Source organism: Xiphias gladius, chromosome 2 (assembly GCF_016859285.1).
Source record: "Xiphias gladius isolate SHS-SW01 ecotype Sanya breed wild chromosome 2, ASM1685928v1, whole genome shotgun sequence".
Taxonomy (NCBI): Eukaryota; Metazoa; Chordata; class Actinopteri; order Istiophoriformes; family Xiphiidae; genus Xiphias; species Xiphias gladius.
In genome coordinates, this window is record NC_053401.1 from 163,076 (window position 1) to 181,565 (window position 18,490).

An 18,490-nucleotide genomic window follows, 5' to 3' on the forward strand; every position below is an offset into this window, starting at 1 on the left:
TGCTGATGTCAGAGAGAGGCTGAAAGGACAGGAAATGGAATAACATGTGATTCGTCCAAGTCTATAGCCACAACAACTTTCTAAAGACGTGACAAAAGTATGATTTTCATTTTTCAGCATGGTTATGGCATAAAGCTATATTTCCATCAATGAATAATGTGTTAATGCGATGGTTTCCATTCTTTCTAGGTGAGATTACAGTGTGGTGTTCATCAGGGCTCCATACAAGGACCACTGTTATTTTTGATTTATAATACATAAATATTACCAAAGTTGCCCTATGTAGTTTCTACCATAATTATTTAATTTCTCCGACTGAGCAAACTCCATTTGCTGAGATAGACCATAAAATGTTGTCAAAAGCTCCCGAAAAATCCAGTAAGTGGACAGAGTTAAGATTTTTTCGTCAAATTTCTCGTTTGCAAATGAAAAAATTTACTTTCGATCAGGGGGGTGGGGGTAGGAGGTGGAGGGAGGTGAGGGTAGTACAGGTGAAATTGTGACTTTGGAAATGGGTTGCACTTTTTAAAACTGAATTACTTTGTTTAGTTTTGTACTTAAAAATAAAACTCTCAAGTCACAACTAGAAGAGGTTGAAGGGGACCCTAATTTTACATCATCTAACTTATTCTGATTGGTCATGACAAAAGTAATTATACTGCAAAAATGAATTTTAAAAAATGACCATCTTAACAAGTTTTTTAGTATTTTAATGAGCCTTAAAGTCTGGTTTCGTAAAATCAAAACAAACAACAAAAAACAAATCGAAAATGACGGGTGAAATGGTTTCCTGTTTTTCGACAATAAAATTCAACAGACACAACTAACTAGTGTGTACCAGTGTTTACCGATCTCTAACAGTGTGTGCCAGTGTTTACCGATCTCTAACAGTGTGTGCCAGGTTGCAACAGTGTGACGGTGAAGCTGCTGGATGAAGTCCAGACGTCTGCTGATAAAACCTGAACTCCTGCTGAGAGAAGAGTTTAAGACCAGACTAAAACATGGAGTCTTAAAGTTCCAGACAATCACTACTAAGTATGTTTACACGCACATTAGTATCCCGGTGTTGACTCTCATCCTGGTTTTGATCATGTTCAGGATGGAACATGAGAAACGTGGTTATTCACCTCCATGTTTAAATGACTCTAACAGTATCCACTGTTTCTGATAATCTATGTTCAGTTTGTGTCTTGATTTCTCAGCATCTCAGACACTACAATCCTGATCATAACCGGATATCAGTGTGCATGTAGATGCATTCAGCGGTACTGTGTCATTTAAAACAGACATACTGTAGGTCTGTTCTGTCGGAGGTTGAAACAGAGCATAAGCTGAATGTTCATCCGGCTCAGTAACTGCAGGTATTTTATCATCTGTGCTCCTGTCAACAGCTGACAGAAACTCGAGTTTTACCAAAAACTCTGACACACAGTGGAACTGTTCTCTGTACTTCTGGACCCAAACTGTTGAATTCTGACTCTGAAACAGAGGCTGCAAGTTCCTGTTAAAAACTCTCCTTTTTGCCTTGATTTTATCTATGATCTGTTCCTCATACTCCAACTAAAATTTTTATTATGTTTATTAAGATGACAATGGTGGCAACTAAAAATCTTTAGCAAGGTCCACTTGAAATTTTCGGCCGTTTTCAGCCACATCTCATGGCCTTCATCGGCAGAGTGAGTCACTGTGGAAGAATTTGCAGTAAGTGGACCTTGTGACTTTGCCAACAGTTTTTATCAAACTAGTACCAATGGGAAGCGTGACCAAGAACCCGCTGGTCACTGTGGCCGAGTTCCAGAGATCTTGTGTGAAGAGGGGAGAAACTTCCAGGAGGACAACCATCACTGCAGCACTCCACAGATCTGGGCTTTATGGCAGAGTGGTGAAGCCACTCCTCAATGAAAGACACATGAAAGCTGCTTGGAGTTTTCAAAAAAGCACTTGAAGGACTCTCAGACTGTGTGAAACAAGATTCTCTGGTCTGACGAAACCAGGATTTAACTGTTTGACCTCGAGTCTAAGTGTCAGGTCTGGGGGAAACTAAGTGTCCTGTCAGGCACCTCTCATCACCTGCCCAATACCATCCCTATAGTGAAGCATGGGGGGGGCAGCATCATGCTGTGGGGATGTTTTTTCAGCAGCAGGGACAAGGAGACTGGTCAGGGTTGAGGGAAATTTGAACCAAGCAAAGTACAGAGATATCCTTGATGGAGACCCGGTCCAGAGCACTGAGGACCTCTGACTGGACCAAAGGTCCACCTTCCAACAGGACAACGACGCTAAGCAAACAGCCAAGACAACGCAGGAGTGGCTTAGGGACAACTCTGTGAATGTCCTTGAGTGGCCCAGCCAGCCACAACCTTAAAACCAGTAAATGGTTTTAAGGTTGTGGCTGATCGGTGCATATGTGTGTGTGTGTGTGTGTGTGTGTGTGTGTGTGTGTGTGTGTGACACACCCACATTGCTGTTGCTATTATTTTTTATTTTTTAACTGTGAATAATTCCACTCCCATTCTGCGTTGCTGTATAACTGTTGTTAAACTTTTGTAAACTTTTTCTTTTTAGTTTTAAGTTATTACTCTTCATATAAATCTTCTCGAGCTGCAGTTTTTCTTTTTCCTCTTATTATTATAATAAAAAGTTTCCTGTCATTGTCGGCTTTAAATGTTTTATAATGATCTCAGTCTGTTGTTAGTCACATGACCAGTCGTCATTTACAGGATTTCAGTGTGTGTCACAGTGAATCTGTGTGAATAGAAACAAAGAGGCTCATACAGAACAGATCCATCTGTACCAAGTACCAACCAACACATGCACACACACACACATGCACACGCACACACACACACACACACACACACACACACACACACACACACACACACACAGCAACCAGACATACAGCTGATAACAAACAGTTTACAAAACAAACTGTAAAATATTGAGATAATAGACACAATCTGGACACATTTGATCGATTACAATGTGCATATTGAAATGAATCATTTTACAGTATCAAACCTGTACGATTGTTGAGGCACTGGTTCTTTGATATTTTAATAATCTTAAATGTTGATGTTGTATGTTTGTAGAACTGGACATGAATTCTTTTTAGTTCAATTCAGGTCAATTTTATTGATATAGCTCAAAATCACAACACAAATTATCTCAAGGCACAGAGTGAGGTCAAGACTTTACAATATTATACAGAGAAACCCAACAGTTCCACCATGAGCAAACACTTGGTAACAGCGAAGAGGAAAAACACCCCTTTATAGGAACAAACCTCCCACAGAACCAGACTCAGGGTGGGCGAAGTCTGGCTCAACCAGCCACGTTAACAGTCTTGGGCAGCGACTACTGGTCAATTTTACTATGATAAGTGTACTGATAATTAAAACTTTACTCTTTTGTTTTGTTTTGTTTTGTTTTAGATTTTAACGCCATATGGGCAGGGTGACATGGTTACATCTTTGAGTATATACAGTATACATAGTACAAGTAACCTGTCCTACCTACTTTATAATACACAATATACAACCGAAGCTATAAATCCGCTGTCTCCTGCCTTCACGGCAGCCTGACTGTGCAACAGAGACAGAAATACAAGAAAAAACACTATGTCCAAATTCATCAGAAGAATCCGATGATAAAAAATAATCAATTTGTTTAAATTTAGCAGAGTTAACTTCTGCCTAATTGAAAGACTAAAGCTTCACGTTCTGCAACACAGTTTAGAGTTTTTAAACACACTTCAAGATAATGTTCACTCATGTAAATGTGTTAAATGAGTCAGTGTGTACTCACGTCTCAGAAAGCTGCTGACTGTCTGCTGCTTGGCTTCATCTTCTACTGTTGCCAGTCCAACACTAAATCCACTTTAATCACACACACACACACACGCACGCACGCACGCACGCACACACACACACACACACACACACACAGAAACAAACAAACAGTGTCTGAGGTCAGGGGGGCGGGGTCAGTGAAGAGCAGACCCGCCCCCCTGAGGACAGACAGTAACCTGTAATCTGAGTGAGTGTCTGAGCCAAGGAGATTAGCAGGAGGAGATCAGGAGCCCGAGATCATCTTCATCCTCATTTTCAACATTTACAGAAACAACAGCGCCACCATGAGGCCATCAGGTTCATTACACACTTTAAAAAAACACACTTTGATTAAAAAAAAAAATTAAGGAACAACTTCTCTTTCGAATCTCAGCTCGTTACGTTCATTGGGGTGAAAGCATAAAGTTTCAGTAAATGTCACGTTACATCAATCAAAGGGTTTATTCTCTCTACGGTGGCAGTACACTCCACTCAGTCTCTGTCCATAAATAATAATAATAATAATAATAATATATTAAACATAACCAGTCCATTTAGCCTGTTTATAAATAATAACAGTAATAATAAATAAATAAATAAGAAAATATAAAGTTTTCAGATGTTGAGCTGAATGACACTCAACAGTCAGAAACAGCAGAGAGGTGGTGCAGACTCCCCGAAGGTAGAAGTTTCTCAGTAAATGTAGGACTCACTGTTGGTCATGATGTAGCTTTGTGGGTGTCTTTGATTTGGTTCACTTAAGGTGCCCACTGGGTGGTGCGCCAAACCTGTGATTAATGAATCCACTAATTAGCACCTCCTCAGTCCTAATACACAGACCAGCAGATGTTTTCGTCTTCTGATGAAGAGTTTAAAAATATATTTATACAGCTTGATTTTTTTTCTTCTCCTCTCAATATGTCAACGAAATGTGACCATCTCTGCTCTACAGTTTCTCACTGAATGAGGTAAAAGACACATTTTAAAACTGAAATCATGCTCTTTTCTCCTCTGGCTGCTGCTGAGTTGAGGAATTTTAGGTTAATTAACTTGTAGTTTCAGACTGGTCTGATTTATTTTATGGTGTCAGACATTTAGGTTTCTTCTGCGATAAAATCTTTGATTGTATTAAAAGTTTTCCTCTTGAGGTTATAATTGCATTTCTTTTTTTTGACATAGTTTGTGTTTCTGTCTGATCTTCGGTAGTGCCAGGGCACTGTTCAAAAGAGACTTTAATTTTCATGAGGCTTTCTTGGCTAAATTTAAAAAAATTAAAAATAAATAAAGATTTTGTCGTGATAGTTACAGAAATAATATTTCCAACCATTTTAATTGTATACTTTAACGGCTAAATTCATCTTTTTCATTTTAAACACACCATTCTTTAAAACATAATGTAATTGTGGATTTAAGCGACGGTGTCCAAGTAGTTGAAAAAAAGAGTCAAGACACCCACAAACAATCTCTAACAAGTTTAATGACGAGTTCGGTTTAGTCGCACTAAAGACAGAATCAGTAGCAGGTAATGACAATTTGACAAAGACTGGAGCTGCCTAAACAGTAAGAGAGCAGCAGCTGTGTCTGTTATACTCCCCTCTCAGTGTCACCATATACGGACACTGCCAACCCCCCTAGACTTCAGATACTTTGCCTAGACAAGTTTCCCAGAACCTGTCGTCTACCCATGTCATCCCTAAATTCTTCCTGTCACCAGAGGATGAGGTCAGCACGTTTAAATATGAGAGCCTGCTGAACTTATCTACTCTTGTGCCTTATGCATGTGTAAGAATCCATGCAAGGAAAAGAACATATTATCACATAAACATGTAAACTTTCTGTAGAACAATAAGTGCCCAACTTACACATAAAAATAAAAACATAAAAAAAAAATAGGTTAAACATGAAAACAACTTTATATAAAGTTCTATAAACAGCAGGCTCCCTCCTGTGGTGATTACAACATTGACAGTAATAAGAATTGAAAATATACTTTTAATTCTAATCGTTACTGGTTATGTGATTAGAAATTTAAAAAAAAGAATGAAAACCTCTCTTTAGTGATCTTGCCTGACACTTTGCCTCTATTTACTGCAAAATTAATTAGCTGTATGAAATATAGTTTTTAATTGTACAGAACATTTGAATAACACATGCTAATCTGAAGCTATCTAAACAGAGGTGTTCTCTGACTTATTATCCATCTTTCATTCATAAATTAATCAATTAATCTACTTAAGAATGATAATGAAATGCAATGTAACACCTGATCTCACGTGTGATGATAAAATGACAAACAGCAACAGAAATTTAATAGTGGAGACGTCAAGAGTTTTGCTGAAAAAAGAAAAAGAAAATTAAAACCAGAATGTTTGTTCTGGGATAAAAGATGAAATAAAGTTTGTACTAAGTGCAAACAGTAACTTATTTCTCACCAGCAGGCCTCGTCCTTTAGTTTCTATCGGCAGCAGAAAGCTTCCCAGAGCACAGACCACGCAAGCCACAGCGAATGGACTGAGAGCCAGAATCACTGACTGAGACATCAACACCTGAAGTTCACACAGATTAACGTCAAACATGGACGACAGAGACACCTGGAACTCACCTGAGCGGTTCCCGTGCAGAAAACTGAACCAACCTGAGCGATAAATGGAGCGATTACTCCTCCAATCCGACTGAACGATGTACAGAAACCCATCCCTAGAGACCGAGCCACGGTGGGATACACCTGGGAATAAAAAAACACCTGTTACCTGAGACCTGATTGATAGAAAGCTGGGAGACAAAAACCACCTCAGTCAAAACCAGCAGTAAAACCAGTTTGGACATACCTCAGCGGTGTAAATATAAACCACATTAAAGTTCATGGAGACCAGAGACCGGAGCAGGAACAGCAACGCTGTGAACCCAAACCTGGAGAGAAAGACAGGGACAGAAGGAGCTCAGGAAGTCAGACCGGAGGACCCATGAACCTGCACACAGTCGATGAACCACCAGACAAAGAAGAAGGGTCCGTGAGGTTCTTACATGGTGGTGCAGATATTGACCATCATGAACAAAATGGCCGCCAGCAGCTGCAGGACCGTCAGACTCATCTTCCGTCCGAACACATTCAGCAGACAGATGTTTACCGGGACCACTGGGAGGAAAGAGGAGGTGAGGGTTAGACAGTGGATCTGATCCAAGACCATCATCATGAAAACACCTTCAGGCAGGTGTAAAGTAACAAAAAAACACTACTCAGACAGAGAAAGGTCTTTCACATTCCAGTTTATATAAACCATGTAAAATCAAAGGTGACACACAGCTTCTAACTTGCTTATCGACTGGAGTGATGCTTAGCAGCACTAGATCTGTGCAAGATTTTTTAAATGCATCTTTGATGAGCTTTGACCCACAAACGTGCTCTGTTGACCAATAACAAACCGTCTTGACAGAGCTGATCTTTGAGGAAACGGGGAGCCAGTGAGTCTAAAATGGAGGATGCTATTGGTAGAGAGAAGGTTCAGAAGCAACATTTAGACCGTCAGGTAGTTGGGGGATAAAATTTACAAACTACACTATTTAGCACTTGAGTCATAAAACAAATTTGGATATTTCGTGATCCCTTAAATACTCAGAAAATTGTACAGAGTTTGTTTGGTGACTTGTCAAAAGTCTCCGAAGTGTGTGGAGTTCTCCTGGGGTGAATTTGGACTCGCGATGTCTGTGTTTCTATCATCCTGAAACGACGTGGCTGTAGCTGAAAACTGATAAACCTCAAAACTCTGTTAAACGCAGCTCTGGATCCCTGCCGACGACTTACGTGCAACCTCTCCCAGGCAGCTGATGAGCAGCGTCTGGTAGTCGCTGAATCCGAAGGGGATGCAGTAACACAGTCCGTCCTCGTGGCTGTGTTTGACCTGATGTTCCCTGTCGGCGTCCGTCACGCACAACAAGTTTTTCTCCAACAGCTCCGAACTGCTTAGCACTGAACCGTAGTAGGCAAAGGACGCCACGAACCTGACCGATGAAAAGACCATCAGTCAGAAAGTTGAACCCTGGAACCCTGGGCCTGTATTTATCAAACTGCTAAAAGTAAAAAAGCTTCGCTTTCTTTCTTACACAAAACCTTAAGAATAAAAGGTTGTCATCAAATCTCTTACAACTTAAAAAGACTCCAAATCTTAGAGAGGGGCAAGGGTCTCAGAATTTCAGAGTGATTGTACAGTTTACCACGGTCATGATGAATAACGGGACATTATCTGAAGCCATGTGTGTGTAATCTACAACAGGATCACTTTAGCCGACTATCTGAATTGATTCGATCATTTGACAGGATGTTACATCACTTTTGTCAGGGGCACAAAGACAAAAAAAGAGCTGGCATTTGCAATAATTTCCATCATATTCACTGTCTGAACCCTTCGATATGAAAAATAAACTAATATCATTTTTCTTCTCTGGTGCTTGTCTACCAGCAGCAGAAATTCTCTCTCCATACTCCAGTTTGCTTTTATTTTAGCTTCCATTTCAGACAGTTCCTGTTACTTCATCTCTTTTTATTAATGTATGTATGTATGAATTAGGGAATTCATACAAATAAAATGAACTCACCTTACTTTAAAAAATTTAAAATAAAACATCACTAAACTAAATTTTGGTTTTTGTTTATTTTAAAGAAATTAAAAAAAAATTTTTAAAAACAAACAAAACTTTTTTTTAATCTGCAAAGCACTTAAACTGTAACCTGGGCTTTTATTAAATTCTATTATTAGTCTGAGTTATTCCTGTATTCCTGTCTGAGTTAATACAACCACTTCTAACTTGGTTCACAATGCCGCGGAAATTGTCTTCATTCCCTGCTTTTGCATGACATCTTCTGTTAATTTCATCTGGTAAATTTGCGCTTTACTTTAATCCAATTTACTTTAGTACTCTTTAATTGTTTGTGAAGCACGTTGTAACTTGTCTCTGAAAAGTATATAAATAAAATACCATTACCATGAGTACCACAGCAGTAGAGACGTTCTCCTGAAAGATGAACTGAGCAGAATCCTCCAATTGCCTCTTTCTTTCTGAAACAAACGTACAAGGTTATTTACACCAAACATCTGCATGCAGAGTCTACCTTGGATATCTTCCATAACTTCACCTAAATTATACTGAATCTATAAAGAGAACAGTTAAACACGAAGGAAGCATTAAGTTGGGCCTGTTACTAAAATATGGTCTATAGACAAAAGATAGAAACAAAATTAGAAATAAAGGTCTGGTTCGTTTAACACCAGAGTGAATGCACCTCAGGAGGCTCCACCAGTCGTCCTGGAGGAAGAGAAGCTCTGTTCATTTTAGCAATCCACTGCAGAGTTTTAACAGCAGCCTGAACGTTTCCTGCTGACACGTTGTAACGAGCCGACTCTGGAATAAACTGATTGAAGATCAATACAGACAGAGAGAGCGACAAGTCAGTTTGTCCTGAGGAAACACAGAGGGGACATTTACGGATTTACATGAACACTTCTGTAAATGTCTTCAAACTAGAGCAGTGTTTATAGTGTTTTTGGATCTGGTTCTCGGTCAGAAAGTACCTGGATTAATCAAATTCAATTAAATCTCTCCCGGTTATTTTTTATGATCAAAGGCTGATGCAGAAAACATGCAGGTAATGTCAGCAGCGTCTCGTTTGTGGCCGCTGCCTTCTCCGGTTAAAATGACGTCGTCAATCAACCCGACTCAGGTCGGGTCGGTGAGGGTCGATTGATCGATTAATTGATTGATTACATATTGTGTGTTGCTAGTGCGTATTGTGACTGGCCAGTGCTGTCCTGGACCACGCACACCTTGACTGACAGGCACACGGAGAGGACTGGTAAAGACATCGGCAAGGACGGTAACAACTATATGGCGAGGAAGACGTCTCACCTTGAAGAGGAAGATGAGGATGACACTGGGGGTCACAGAGAGCCGGATCATCCACCTCCAGCCCAGAGAGGGAACCACCACCATCCCCAGAACGATGATCAGCATGGAGCCAATCATCCAGAAGATCTGATACACAAACGGAGGCAGAGAGCATGCTGGGAAATCTGCACCCATGACATCACACATCGGACAGGGATCAGATGGTATTAAATTATTTCAAAAAGTTGATAATAACACATGTGCAGCTTTACAGTGTTTAAATCCTGTCAGGCGACGGTTTTGACTCTGTTTTTAACCGGTAGAGAACAAACAGCGAACAGAGAAACTGTGGCAACACGAAGTGGTGACTTCACTGTTGGTCTTCATCCGCAATAATCTCTAGGATCAAACTGGTGAAAGTGGTTTTTACAGTAGACGATAAAGAGACTGCACTCAGACTCACAGTAGCCAGCGGCAGCAGGTAGGTCCGATACTTTGTTGGGATGAACTCCGTCTTCAACACAAACCTAAAGGTAAAAGCAAATGTGACCGAAATGTTAAGGCCCAGCTCACTCAAAATAAAAACACAAACACAGAAGAAAACTGTCTCCAGACGAGTGCGTAGATCATCTGGCTCAGTGGCTCAACGAGTGCCACAAGATTCGTTCATTCCTATTTTTTTTTACTGTACATTTTTAACAACCTTTCACCACATAACAACATTTAAACATGGCGATGCTTAATTTTACAGGTCAATAAATTCCTGATAATTTCCTAGAAGGGTTCCTGGAAAGAATGTTACAATACAGACAGTGTCCAACTGGTAAACTACCAAATAATCAGTTCCAGTTAAATGCTAAATTAGCATAACCTAGACCCTTTTAATCAGTGCACAGCAGGTCTAAGTCAGCAGTTTCCAATAATCAGTGAATGATGAAAAAAAACTTTTCTTGTGCTTTAACGGAGCAGCTGTTTTCAAAGAGGTTCCAACTGCTTTTAAATCGAACAGATCAACTGAACAGTGGCCGGACTTTGACTCTAATTTTCCTGAAGTTTGTTCCAAATTACACATTTCTTTGTAGAAACAACAAACCTGGAAAATAAAGTGTTACCTAATTAACTACATTCATATTTTTAAACATCAAAACTGAAGAAACAAGCGACAAAACGCACTAAAAACTCTTTTAAATGAAGGTATAGGACTGGTGAACTCAAACCTCCTTGAAAACTAAAGTTGAGCTAGTTTTACAAAAAAAATACATAAACACATTTAAGCAACTAGTATATTTACTTTTTATTTACGGCAGAATCTGTACAGCAACATAACTGACTGACTTTTCTTCTGAGTGACTGAGAATAAGCTTATTATGTGACTTGATATTAATGTTGGTTCATATTCTATGTTGTGTATTTTACATCAGTGTTGTGTGTTTCATTGGTTTGTATCCACTGTGTCTTTTTAGCTGAAAGGGTTTTCTGTAGGTTTCATACATGAAAATCTGTATGATGGAGTGAAGTTTGTGAACAATGTCGTGGACTCAGAGAGACTCACGTGTTGTTTCTGACACACATGTTGCCGTTGGATGTTTTAAATGTCACGTTTCAAACGTGTGAGCAGCACAAACTAAACTCCATTCACCCGAAACCTGAAAACCTGGCCGCATGTTTTTAATTGGGGTGAATTGACCCTTTAAAAAGAACATTTTCTTTTAGTGTTGATGTGCGTTCTGGTGTGTTTCCAGATGTGTGGATCAGCTGACCCCTGCGACACTCCTGCGACCCCGCAGCCCACCATGCTGCGCAGGAAGACGAACCAACCGTAGGACGGAGCGAACGAGGTGAGGAAGGAGAAGTAGGCGCTCCACACAAAACCTCCAAACACCACCTGATTACGTGTGTACACACACACACACAGACAGTCAGGCAGCCAGTCCAGGACAAATGTAATCTGCAGTGTAAATTTTAAAGTGTGTTTAACCTTCCAGCGCCCGTATCTGTCAGCGATGTATCCGCCCAGGACGCCACACACCATGAAACCAAAAAACACCATCTGATAAAAAACACACAGGGTCAGTTATAAAACCAAACACACAGCATTTTCTTTCTATGGGGTAAATAATTGATTACTGGGTTTTGACACGTCAAGACGTTCCTCTGGGTTGCGAAGAGGTTCACTGATAATAAAATAGTCCAGTCATTGATTATGTAAGAACTCACAGTGGAGACTAGAGCCACCTGCCAGTCGTCCAGACGCCACTCACATCGAATCTCAGGAGAAACTACAGCCAAGAGCATGATCTCCATCGCCTCCACTATCTGCGCATACGTAAACACACAGACACACACGGATACAAAAGCCCACGTATCCACATATCAATGGTCCCAGTCTTATTAAATCAGACACCAGATGCATGAAGATCTAATGGACCATCGGTTCCGTCTGCAGATCTGACTCCTACGTTTGGACCCGATCATGTAAAAGTCAGTGATTCTTACGTTGGAGCTCCCCATGATGACGAACAGCAGGATGTGAAACCGACCGAAGCCGATCATTTCCACAGCTTCCTCCACCGTGTACGTCTGATCTGCTGCTGCAGGAGGACAGAGACGCCGGGTTAACGTTGAACGGAGCCTTTACTTTATCTGACAGGAGCTGGATCAGTGTATCGTCTCAGATTATCGTCTCCCAGATCCCTGGTTGTCGGGGTGCGTGTGTTCTGATTATTAGCGACACCGTTCAGTATAACAAACTCCATCCTCCAAAGTGATCATCCACTAAAGGAGGCTTTATCTCAGAGTTGATGGCGTAGACAACTTCCGTTTTGTCCTGGTGGACATAATAAAGTGGACACTGGGTGCATATCTGCTCCCTGTCCCTGATGCACAGGCAGGTTTCTTCCGTTTATTTCCTGTTGAATGGCGTTTTCGGGAGTTCTTCCTCATCCAGTTCAGGCTCTGAGGAGAGAAGAGGTCGGGTGCTGCGCAGATTGTAGACTGTATAAATAAAATCTGACCGGATGTAACGGGGAGAAAGACCGAGGACGGATTCTCTGTGAATCATCTCTGTTCATGGGTCTTTTTGACCCTGCTAGTCATGTAGTGATGTTTTCGATTTGTTTTATCTGTCTGACATATGATGTCTTGTTGTTTGCAGCGTTTCACGCTGTTGTGTCGCTCAGGCCTCCTGCAGAACTCACCTAACTTTTCTTTCTACCCAGATTTATCTCACAGACTTTTATAAATCGGTCCAATATTCGACAGCCTCTCTCTCTCCAGCCTCGACTCACATTAAGAGAAACTTCACCCCTTAGAGGAAAAATGGATCAAACTTCAGGATGTTATCTTGTTTGCAAAAGTTAAAATGAATACAAAGAAATATTACTGGGTAATAAAGTAAAGACTGATGATCAGCACTGCTGGTTATTGATCTCAGACTCACCATGGTTGTTCTTTGTGCCCTGCTGGTTGTCTGCAGGTTTCTCCTGCAGTTCCACCTCTTGCAAATGGATGGCGGTCACCAGCTGTATGTCACAATCACCCATCCTGTACGGAGCCCCCCCGGGGTCAGCTGAGAAAAAAAAAAAAAAAGAGCCGCGTGTAAGTCCGTACTCTTGGTTAACAAATCCGTGCGCACAGATTATAAACTGTGGTTTATTCGTGTTTTCATCACTTTAGTGGAGAAATTCAGCGGCCACTGTAACGCTGAATGTTTTTAATGTCTGTGAAACCTTTATTTTAGAGACATTAAAAACAGATGTCTCATGTGCATGGTCAGGTACCACCAGACGTTAGGAGGAAGTATGGTGGTGAACAGACCCTTTAAATAAAAAATTATTATTATTAAAATTATTCTGAATGTGCACAGTTCTAAATAAACCAAGGAATGATTTGAAAACAATTATTCTCAATTCATAAACTTTCCCAGTTTTCATGAGTGAAGTTTGGACGGCTTTGGCTCTCAGCTCTTTATGCTCTTAACAATATTTTGTCTGAATAGAATGATGTTTTTAATATTGAAACAGTTCCTCGTCAACACAGGCAGTGAAATTCAACTGTAGAAATGATTTTAAAACAGTTATATTCACCAAAACTCTGTCCCCTTGTTTAACTGAGGTCTTAAATTTCATCCCAACATTCATCATCGGCTGATTCGTAGTAATCTGATACTGAATAAACTCAGTCAGTCAACATATTGCAGTCAGATGGAAACTTGTATAAAAGATCCACTGAATTAAAAGATGGAATATTGCTGTTCAATTCAAAACAGTAACAGTAAAATATCAGCTCTGACTGGACCTCCGTCCTCCATGTTGAGGTCCTGGTCTTGTAGAGGGACTCTGTGTCCAAATCCAGTTCTAAGACCTGAACTGTTTCAGTTCGTGTTTGTCGCTCGTTCGTTGTGAACTTGTGTTTTATCAAGTTGCTTTAATTTCTTCACCGTGTTGAGTCATGAAGAGACAGAAAAACCGTGGGTGAGGTCGTTTTAATCCCATCAGAGGAGAACCAACAGGTGTCTTCATCATCGATACGTCTGACAGGTATTTCCTTCAATAATCGATTGATTGTTCAGGGAATTAAAGGTCAGAAGAAAAACAACATATCAACATTATCAGATTGCCTGTTTCGTCTGAGCAGCAGTCAAAGGCACAAACATGTTTATTCACTGTCAGACAAAACAGAGAAACTGGGAAATATTCTCGTCAGAAGCTGCGACCGGAGAGTTTTTGTTTAAAAAAAACGACTTAAACAATTCGTCAATTTTCAAGATTGTTGCCGATTCATTTTCTATCAATAAATGAATGAAATTTCATCAGCTCATCATTTCAGGTGCAGAGTCCTGGTTGGTTTCTGGAGAAATAACGAGACTGTCATGTAGACTGGGGTCAACGGGGGCCCAACAACCAATGTTTGTCCCAGGGCCCCTCAGGAGCTGAACCTGCGGGTTCGGTTTTTGGATTCGCCGACACGTTGCTCTGAGTTGTTTTCATGTTTCAAAGTATTATTGTCCCATTTTATCGAACTGTCGCTGCTTTAATTCAGGTTTTCTCCAGATCTGTTCAGACTAAATAACCCGTCGGTTTATTTTCAGACACGAACGGCGTGAAAACTCTTGGAAGGTGGAATTTGTCCACAGCTCAGCCTTGACCTCAGCTGTTTTGAACGGGAACTGATTAGTTGAGACCGATGCCTGTTTCCACACCTTCTGTCCCGGCAGACACCGTGACTCTCACACGGGCTCACACCTGCTCTGTAACAATAAACACAAGCCTTTCACAGACTTCTCCGGACGTGACCTCGCATACACAGGGATTTACTTCATGTGTGTGAAACAGGTTGTCGGTGGAGAAACGCTGAACAAAGGCAGCAGCTTTCACCTCCTGTCCCAGAGTTGGATCTTGGATCCCACAGTTCGTTCTGGATCGACAGAAACTAAAACCAAACTCCGTCTGTGCTCGAGTTCGCCACCCCCAAGGCTGTAAACGCCCGAGACTGCAGAACTTCTGGGCTAAAAGTTAAAGAAAATCCAACACACCGAGACATGTTTGGCGATTTAAATGAATCTGAACGCGTGTAAGCGATCTCCAGTTCGTTTGTTTAGCCCGTTTCCACCGAGAACCGACTCACGAAACTAGATCTTCTGTGACCCGAGCGTTGAAAGCGGCCGATTTCAGAGCCGAGTCGAGCAGGTGAACCTTTAGAAAGGTCCTTGCACATTTTCTGCCATGATTGTAGAATTTTTTCAGCCTAAACGGAAGCGAAAACTTTAAATCAGCGGGTTTGGCTGAAAGTTTTTGGAACAACAAGTGTTTGTCTGCATTGACCTTAGTTTTCTGCATAAAGAACGAATGTACTCACGCAACGGTTTGTTTTTAAGCCTGGAGCTGCTGGTTGCGTCTCTTCATGCTGCAGGCGTTGGAGTCTGACACACAACCATCGGCAGCTTATTCCGGAACAAACTGCTGATGTCGACCTGACCAGGTGTATCAGGAAGCGTCGTCGTCACCGGGGAACCGGAGGGAGGGGTTTTCTAACTGGGAGGGGCTCAGGTCGTAAACGTTTCTCAGGTAAGTGTGGAGTCCTATTAGGGCAGGTTTACTCTTTTCCACAATAGGACAGTCATCATTTGATTTTGTGTAGCACAATTGCAGCAGAGAATTAGGCCTCTGTCAGGAGGAATATGAATATGAGAAAGTTTTGTTGCTATATTTATAGTTTGTTTTCTCCAAATTGTATGAGTTCATTCTCCAAATATTCCGTCCTTCTTTTAAAACATTAAGAGTTTATTCTCAAAACACTGAAAGTTGTTTTCTTTGTCTGGAAACATGAGAAGTTAAGTTTGGAAATATTACAACATTTTCTCAGTTTTAGAGCTTTACTGTCGAAATATCATATTATTCCCAAAATGTTGTCTTTTTCATGAAATGATACAACTTTATTCTCCTAATATTGCAACTTCTCTACAATAAGAATTACAAATGTATTTTTTTTAAACTTTATAACTTTATTTACGAGATTAAAAGGCTTTTTACTCCTCATATATGAATGAATGAATAAAACGGACTGTTCCCAGAATCTGTCGTTGAACATTGGGTCCTGATTCTCTGTGATGAATAACATAATGTTGACTTATTCAATCAAAACTTTGACTTTAAAAGTCTAAACTTCCTAAATCTTGACCTCGTCTGTTTTATTTTCCTTTTTCTGCCCAAAATATGTTTCCACGAAACTCTTCTGTATGGAAAGTAGTTTTGTGTTTTTTGGGGGTGTAACGTTGCCCAACATTGTCTCACAGGGGAACGATTTGACGGATCATGGACCAACGTTGTTAAACATTAGTTTTAAATGCAGCAGACGCATGAGTAACAACATTTTAAATCACGATTCATTTCTAAATGAAAAGTAAATGTTAATTAAGGAAGATGAAAAATCAGCTCCCAGAGTTTGAATTTGAACACGTCTCTTTAATGTTTGTTAACACAATCGTTTAGATTTGAAACACCACAGGATGCAGCTCATACAGAGTTTGGGTAGAACAGGTCCTGTCATTTGGCACGGTCAGATCAGCTGAGAGCTCACCTGGCTGCTGTTGAACAGGCGAGACCGCTGGCAGTGTTCCCAGGTCACTGATTTGACATGAATATAACTCTTCCTTCAGGCTCTGTTTCCACAAAGCAGCTTCATTGAGTTACCTGGATCATGCCTGGAACCTGGACTGATGTGAACTCACCTGGTCTGAGTTTGGACTCAGTGAAGCTGCGCGTTGGAACAGAGTCCAGACAGGAACAACGGGAATGCGATTCGACTCAGAGCTGCAGCTGCATGGAAGTTAATTCTTGACAAAACTGCTGAAACAATCTGATAAGTAAAGATCTGAAAACACACCTGCAAACTTTAAGAATAGAACAAGTTCTGAGTAGATCACAGGTTTATACCAACAACTGGTATTAACTGCATTATAGGTTCTACTTATTTAATCTTTGCAGAGAAAGTTCTCGCATGTAGTTTTTGTTTTGACAGGCAGTTTGAGATAGCATGAAGAGGTGGAGGTGAAGTTCAATCAGTTGGGAGGATTTTTTCCACGGAATCTGACTATATATCTTGTTTGCATGAGTTCATGCCTTTCGCTCACAAGTCAGTATTTTGTTTGTATACGTTACGTCAAGAGTAAATAATTTGTTCGCACAGTTTAATATCACTTACGTGTGTAAGTTAGCATCTTGTTTGCACAAGTTAGTATCTTGCTTGAAGAAGCCGATAAGTTATACGCAATTGTTAGGATCTTGTTTTCACACGTTACTCAGATCCATAACTTGTGCACACAAGTTAATTTCTTGTGTGAACCAGATAAAATGTCACCTTTCAGGATGTTTGGGTTGTCTATATATTTTAGTACCAGGTGGGTCTGAGAGAGTCCAGTCTGGATCAGTAGTTTTGTCATGAATGAAACATCCACAGTGCGACTGGTCCTCTGCTGGATTCTCACTGAGGATCACAGATCTAGAAAACACAGAAACTCTAGAAAACATTGAAGGAAACATTCAGGAGAAGTTTGTGAAACCTGCTGAGCAGCAGCTTGAATCCAGAGTTCAAGGTGAGAAGACAAACTTCCCTTTTCAATCACGACACCTGCAGGGTTTTATCTTTTTTCATGTTTTGTGTGTGATCGGAAAGTTGCAGACACACCTTGAGTTGTTGAATTAGCACCATGTGATCCTGTAGGCTTGACTAAGTCCCACAGTTTGACTGACAGGTGCTAAGTCCAATCAGAGATTCTCCAGGCAGTCAAGAGTTCTGGTCCATGAAAGATGTGTTGGCCTCATTGCCGGGCAGATCTATGAGTCCTTTCAGCAGAGAGTTCACAGATAAAATATTTTCTAAATATCTTTTCTATTCAACACCATATCCACTCTCATTTATACAGCTTAAATGTAACCACCTTCATTTAGATTCAAAAATATCTTTTGTAAATGCAAAACAAACAAAAAAATGAATGATGTTTTATATGATGTATTTTTTTCTCTACTGTGTTCAGATGAATAATGGTTTTATGGCACTGTGACATTAATCACTCTTTGCTCTCTCTTGACTTGATGCGGAACAACTCATCACTTTTATAAACTTTGTTTTTAACATCTTTTAGCAGCATGCTAAACATTAACTGGAACATCACGAGTAGCTAAAGCCTCAAATTTAGTCGAACATGCTGAAATAGAGCAGAGAACAAAGACGACAAACCCCCTCGTGCCCAGTGGAACCAGATTTTACGAGCACCCGACTTC

The 18,490-nt window shown here is 40.5% G+C and overlaps 1 protein-coding gene and 1 long non-coding RNA gene across 3 annotated transcripts; one reads left to right on the top strand and one right to left on the bottom strand.

The window, feature by feature from the left end:
- Positions 1 to 5,286: 5,286 nt before the first annotated feature.
- Positions 5,287 to 15,760, bottom strand: svopl (SVOP-like). Of its 2 annotated transcripts, none has more exons than XM_040143279.1 (16): positions 15,567 to 15,760; positions 13,150 to 13,278; positions 12,207 to 12,298; positions 11,928 to 12,026; positions 11,689 to 11,760; positions 11,471 to 11,595; positions 10,174 to 10,237; positions 9,732 to 9,857; positions 9,109 to 9,237; positions 8,811 to 8,884; positions 7,633 to 7,829; positions 6,855 to 6,966; positions 6,659 to 6,740; positions 6,466 to 6,555; positions 6,263 to 6,376; positions 5,287 to 6,164 (listed from the first exon to the last, which is right to left on the bottom strand). In XM_040143279.1, exons 2-16 carry the CDS (start codon positions 13,250 to 13,252, stop codon positions 6,153 to 6,155), a joined length of 1,491 nt encoding a protein of 496 aa, XP_039999213.1. In that variant the 5' UTR covers positions 13,253 to 13,278; positions 15,567 to 15,760; the 3' UTR covers positions 5,287 to 6,152. The 2 variants fall into 2 exon arrangements, with proteins under 2 accessions (XP_039999213.1, XP_039999205.1); XM_040143271.1 differs by having other exon boundaries at positions 12,207 to 12,301.
- On the top strand, positions 14,914 to 17,872 carry LOC120798745. Its single transcript, XR_005708739.1, has 3 exons — positions 14,914 to 15,397; positions 15,586 to 15,775; positions 16,867 to 17,872. It is a non-coding gene; the product is annotated as an uncharacterized LOC120798745 (long non-coding RNA).
- Positions 17,873 to 18,490: the final 618 nt, after the last annotated feature.

Bases quoted from the DNA above. Each gene is read 5' to 3' on its own strand.
- svopl (XM_040143271.1), bottom strand. From the start codon at position 13,252: ATGGGTGATTGTGACATACAGCTGGTGACCGCCATCCATTTGCAAGAG. The intron at 12,027-12,206 runs GTAAGAATCACT...ACGTATGCGCAG, and splicing joins TCATCATGGGGAGCTCCAAC to ATAGTGGAGGCGATGGAGAT. The intron at 10,238-11,470 runs GTCAGCTGATCC...TTTTACCTTTAG, and splicing joins GTCGCAGGAGTGTCGCAGGG to GTTTGTGTTGAAGACGGAGT.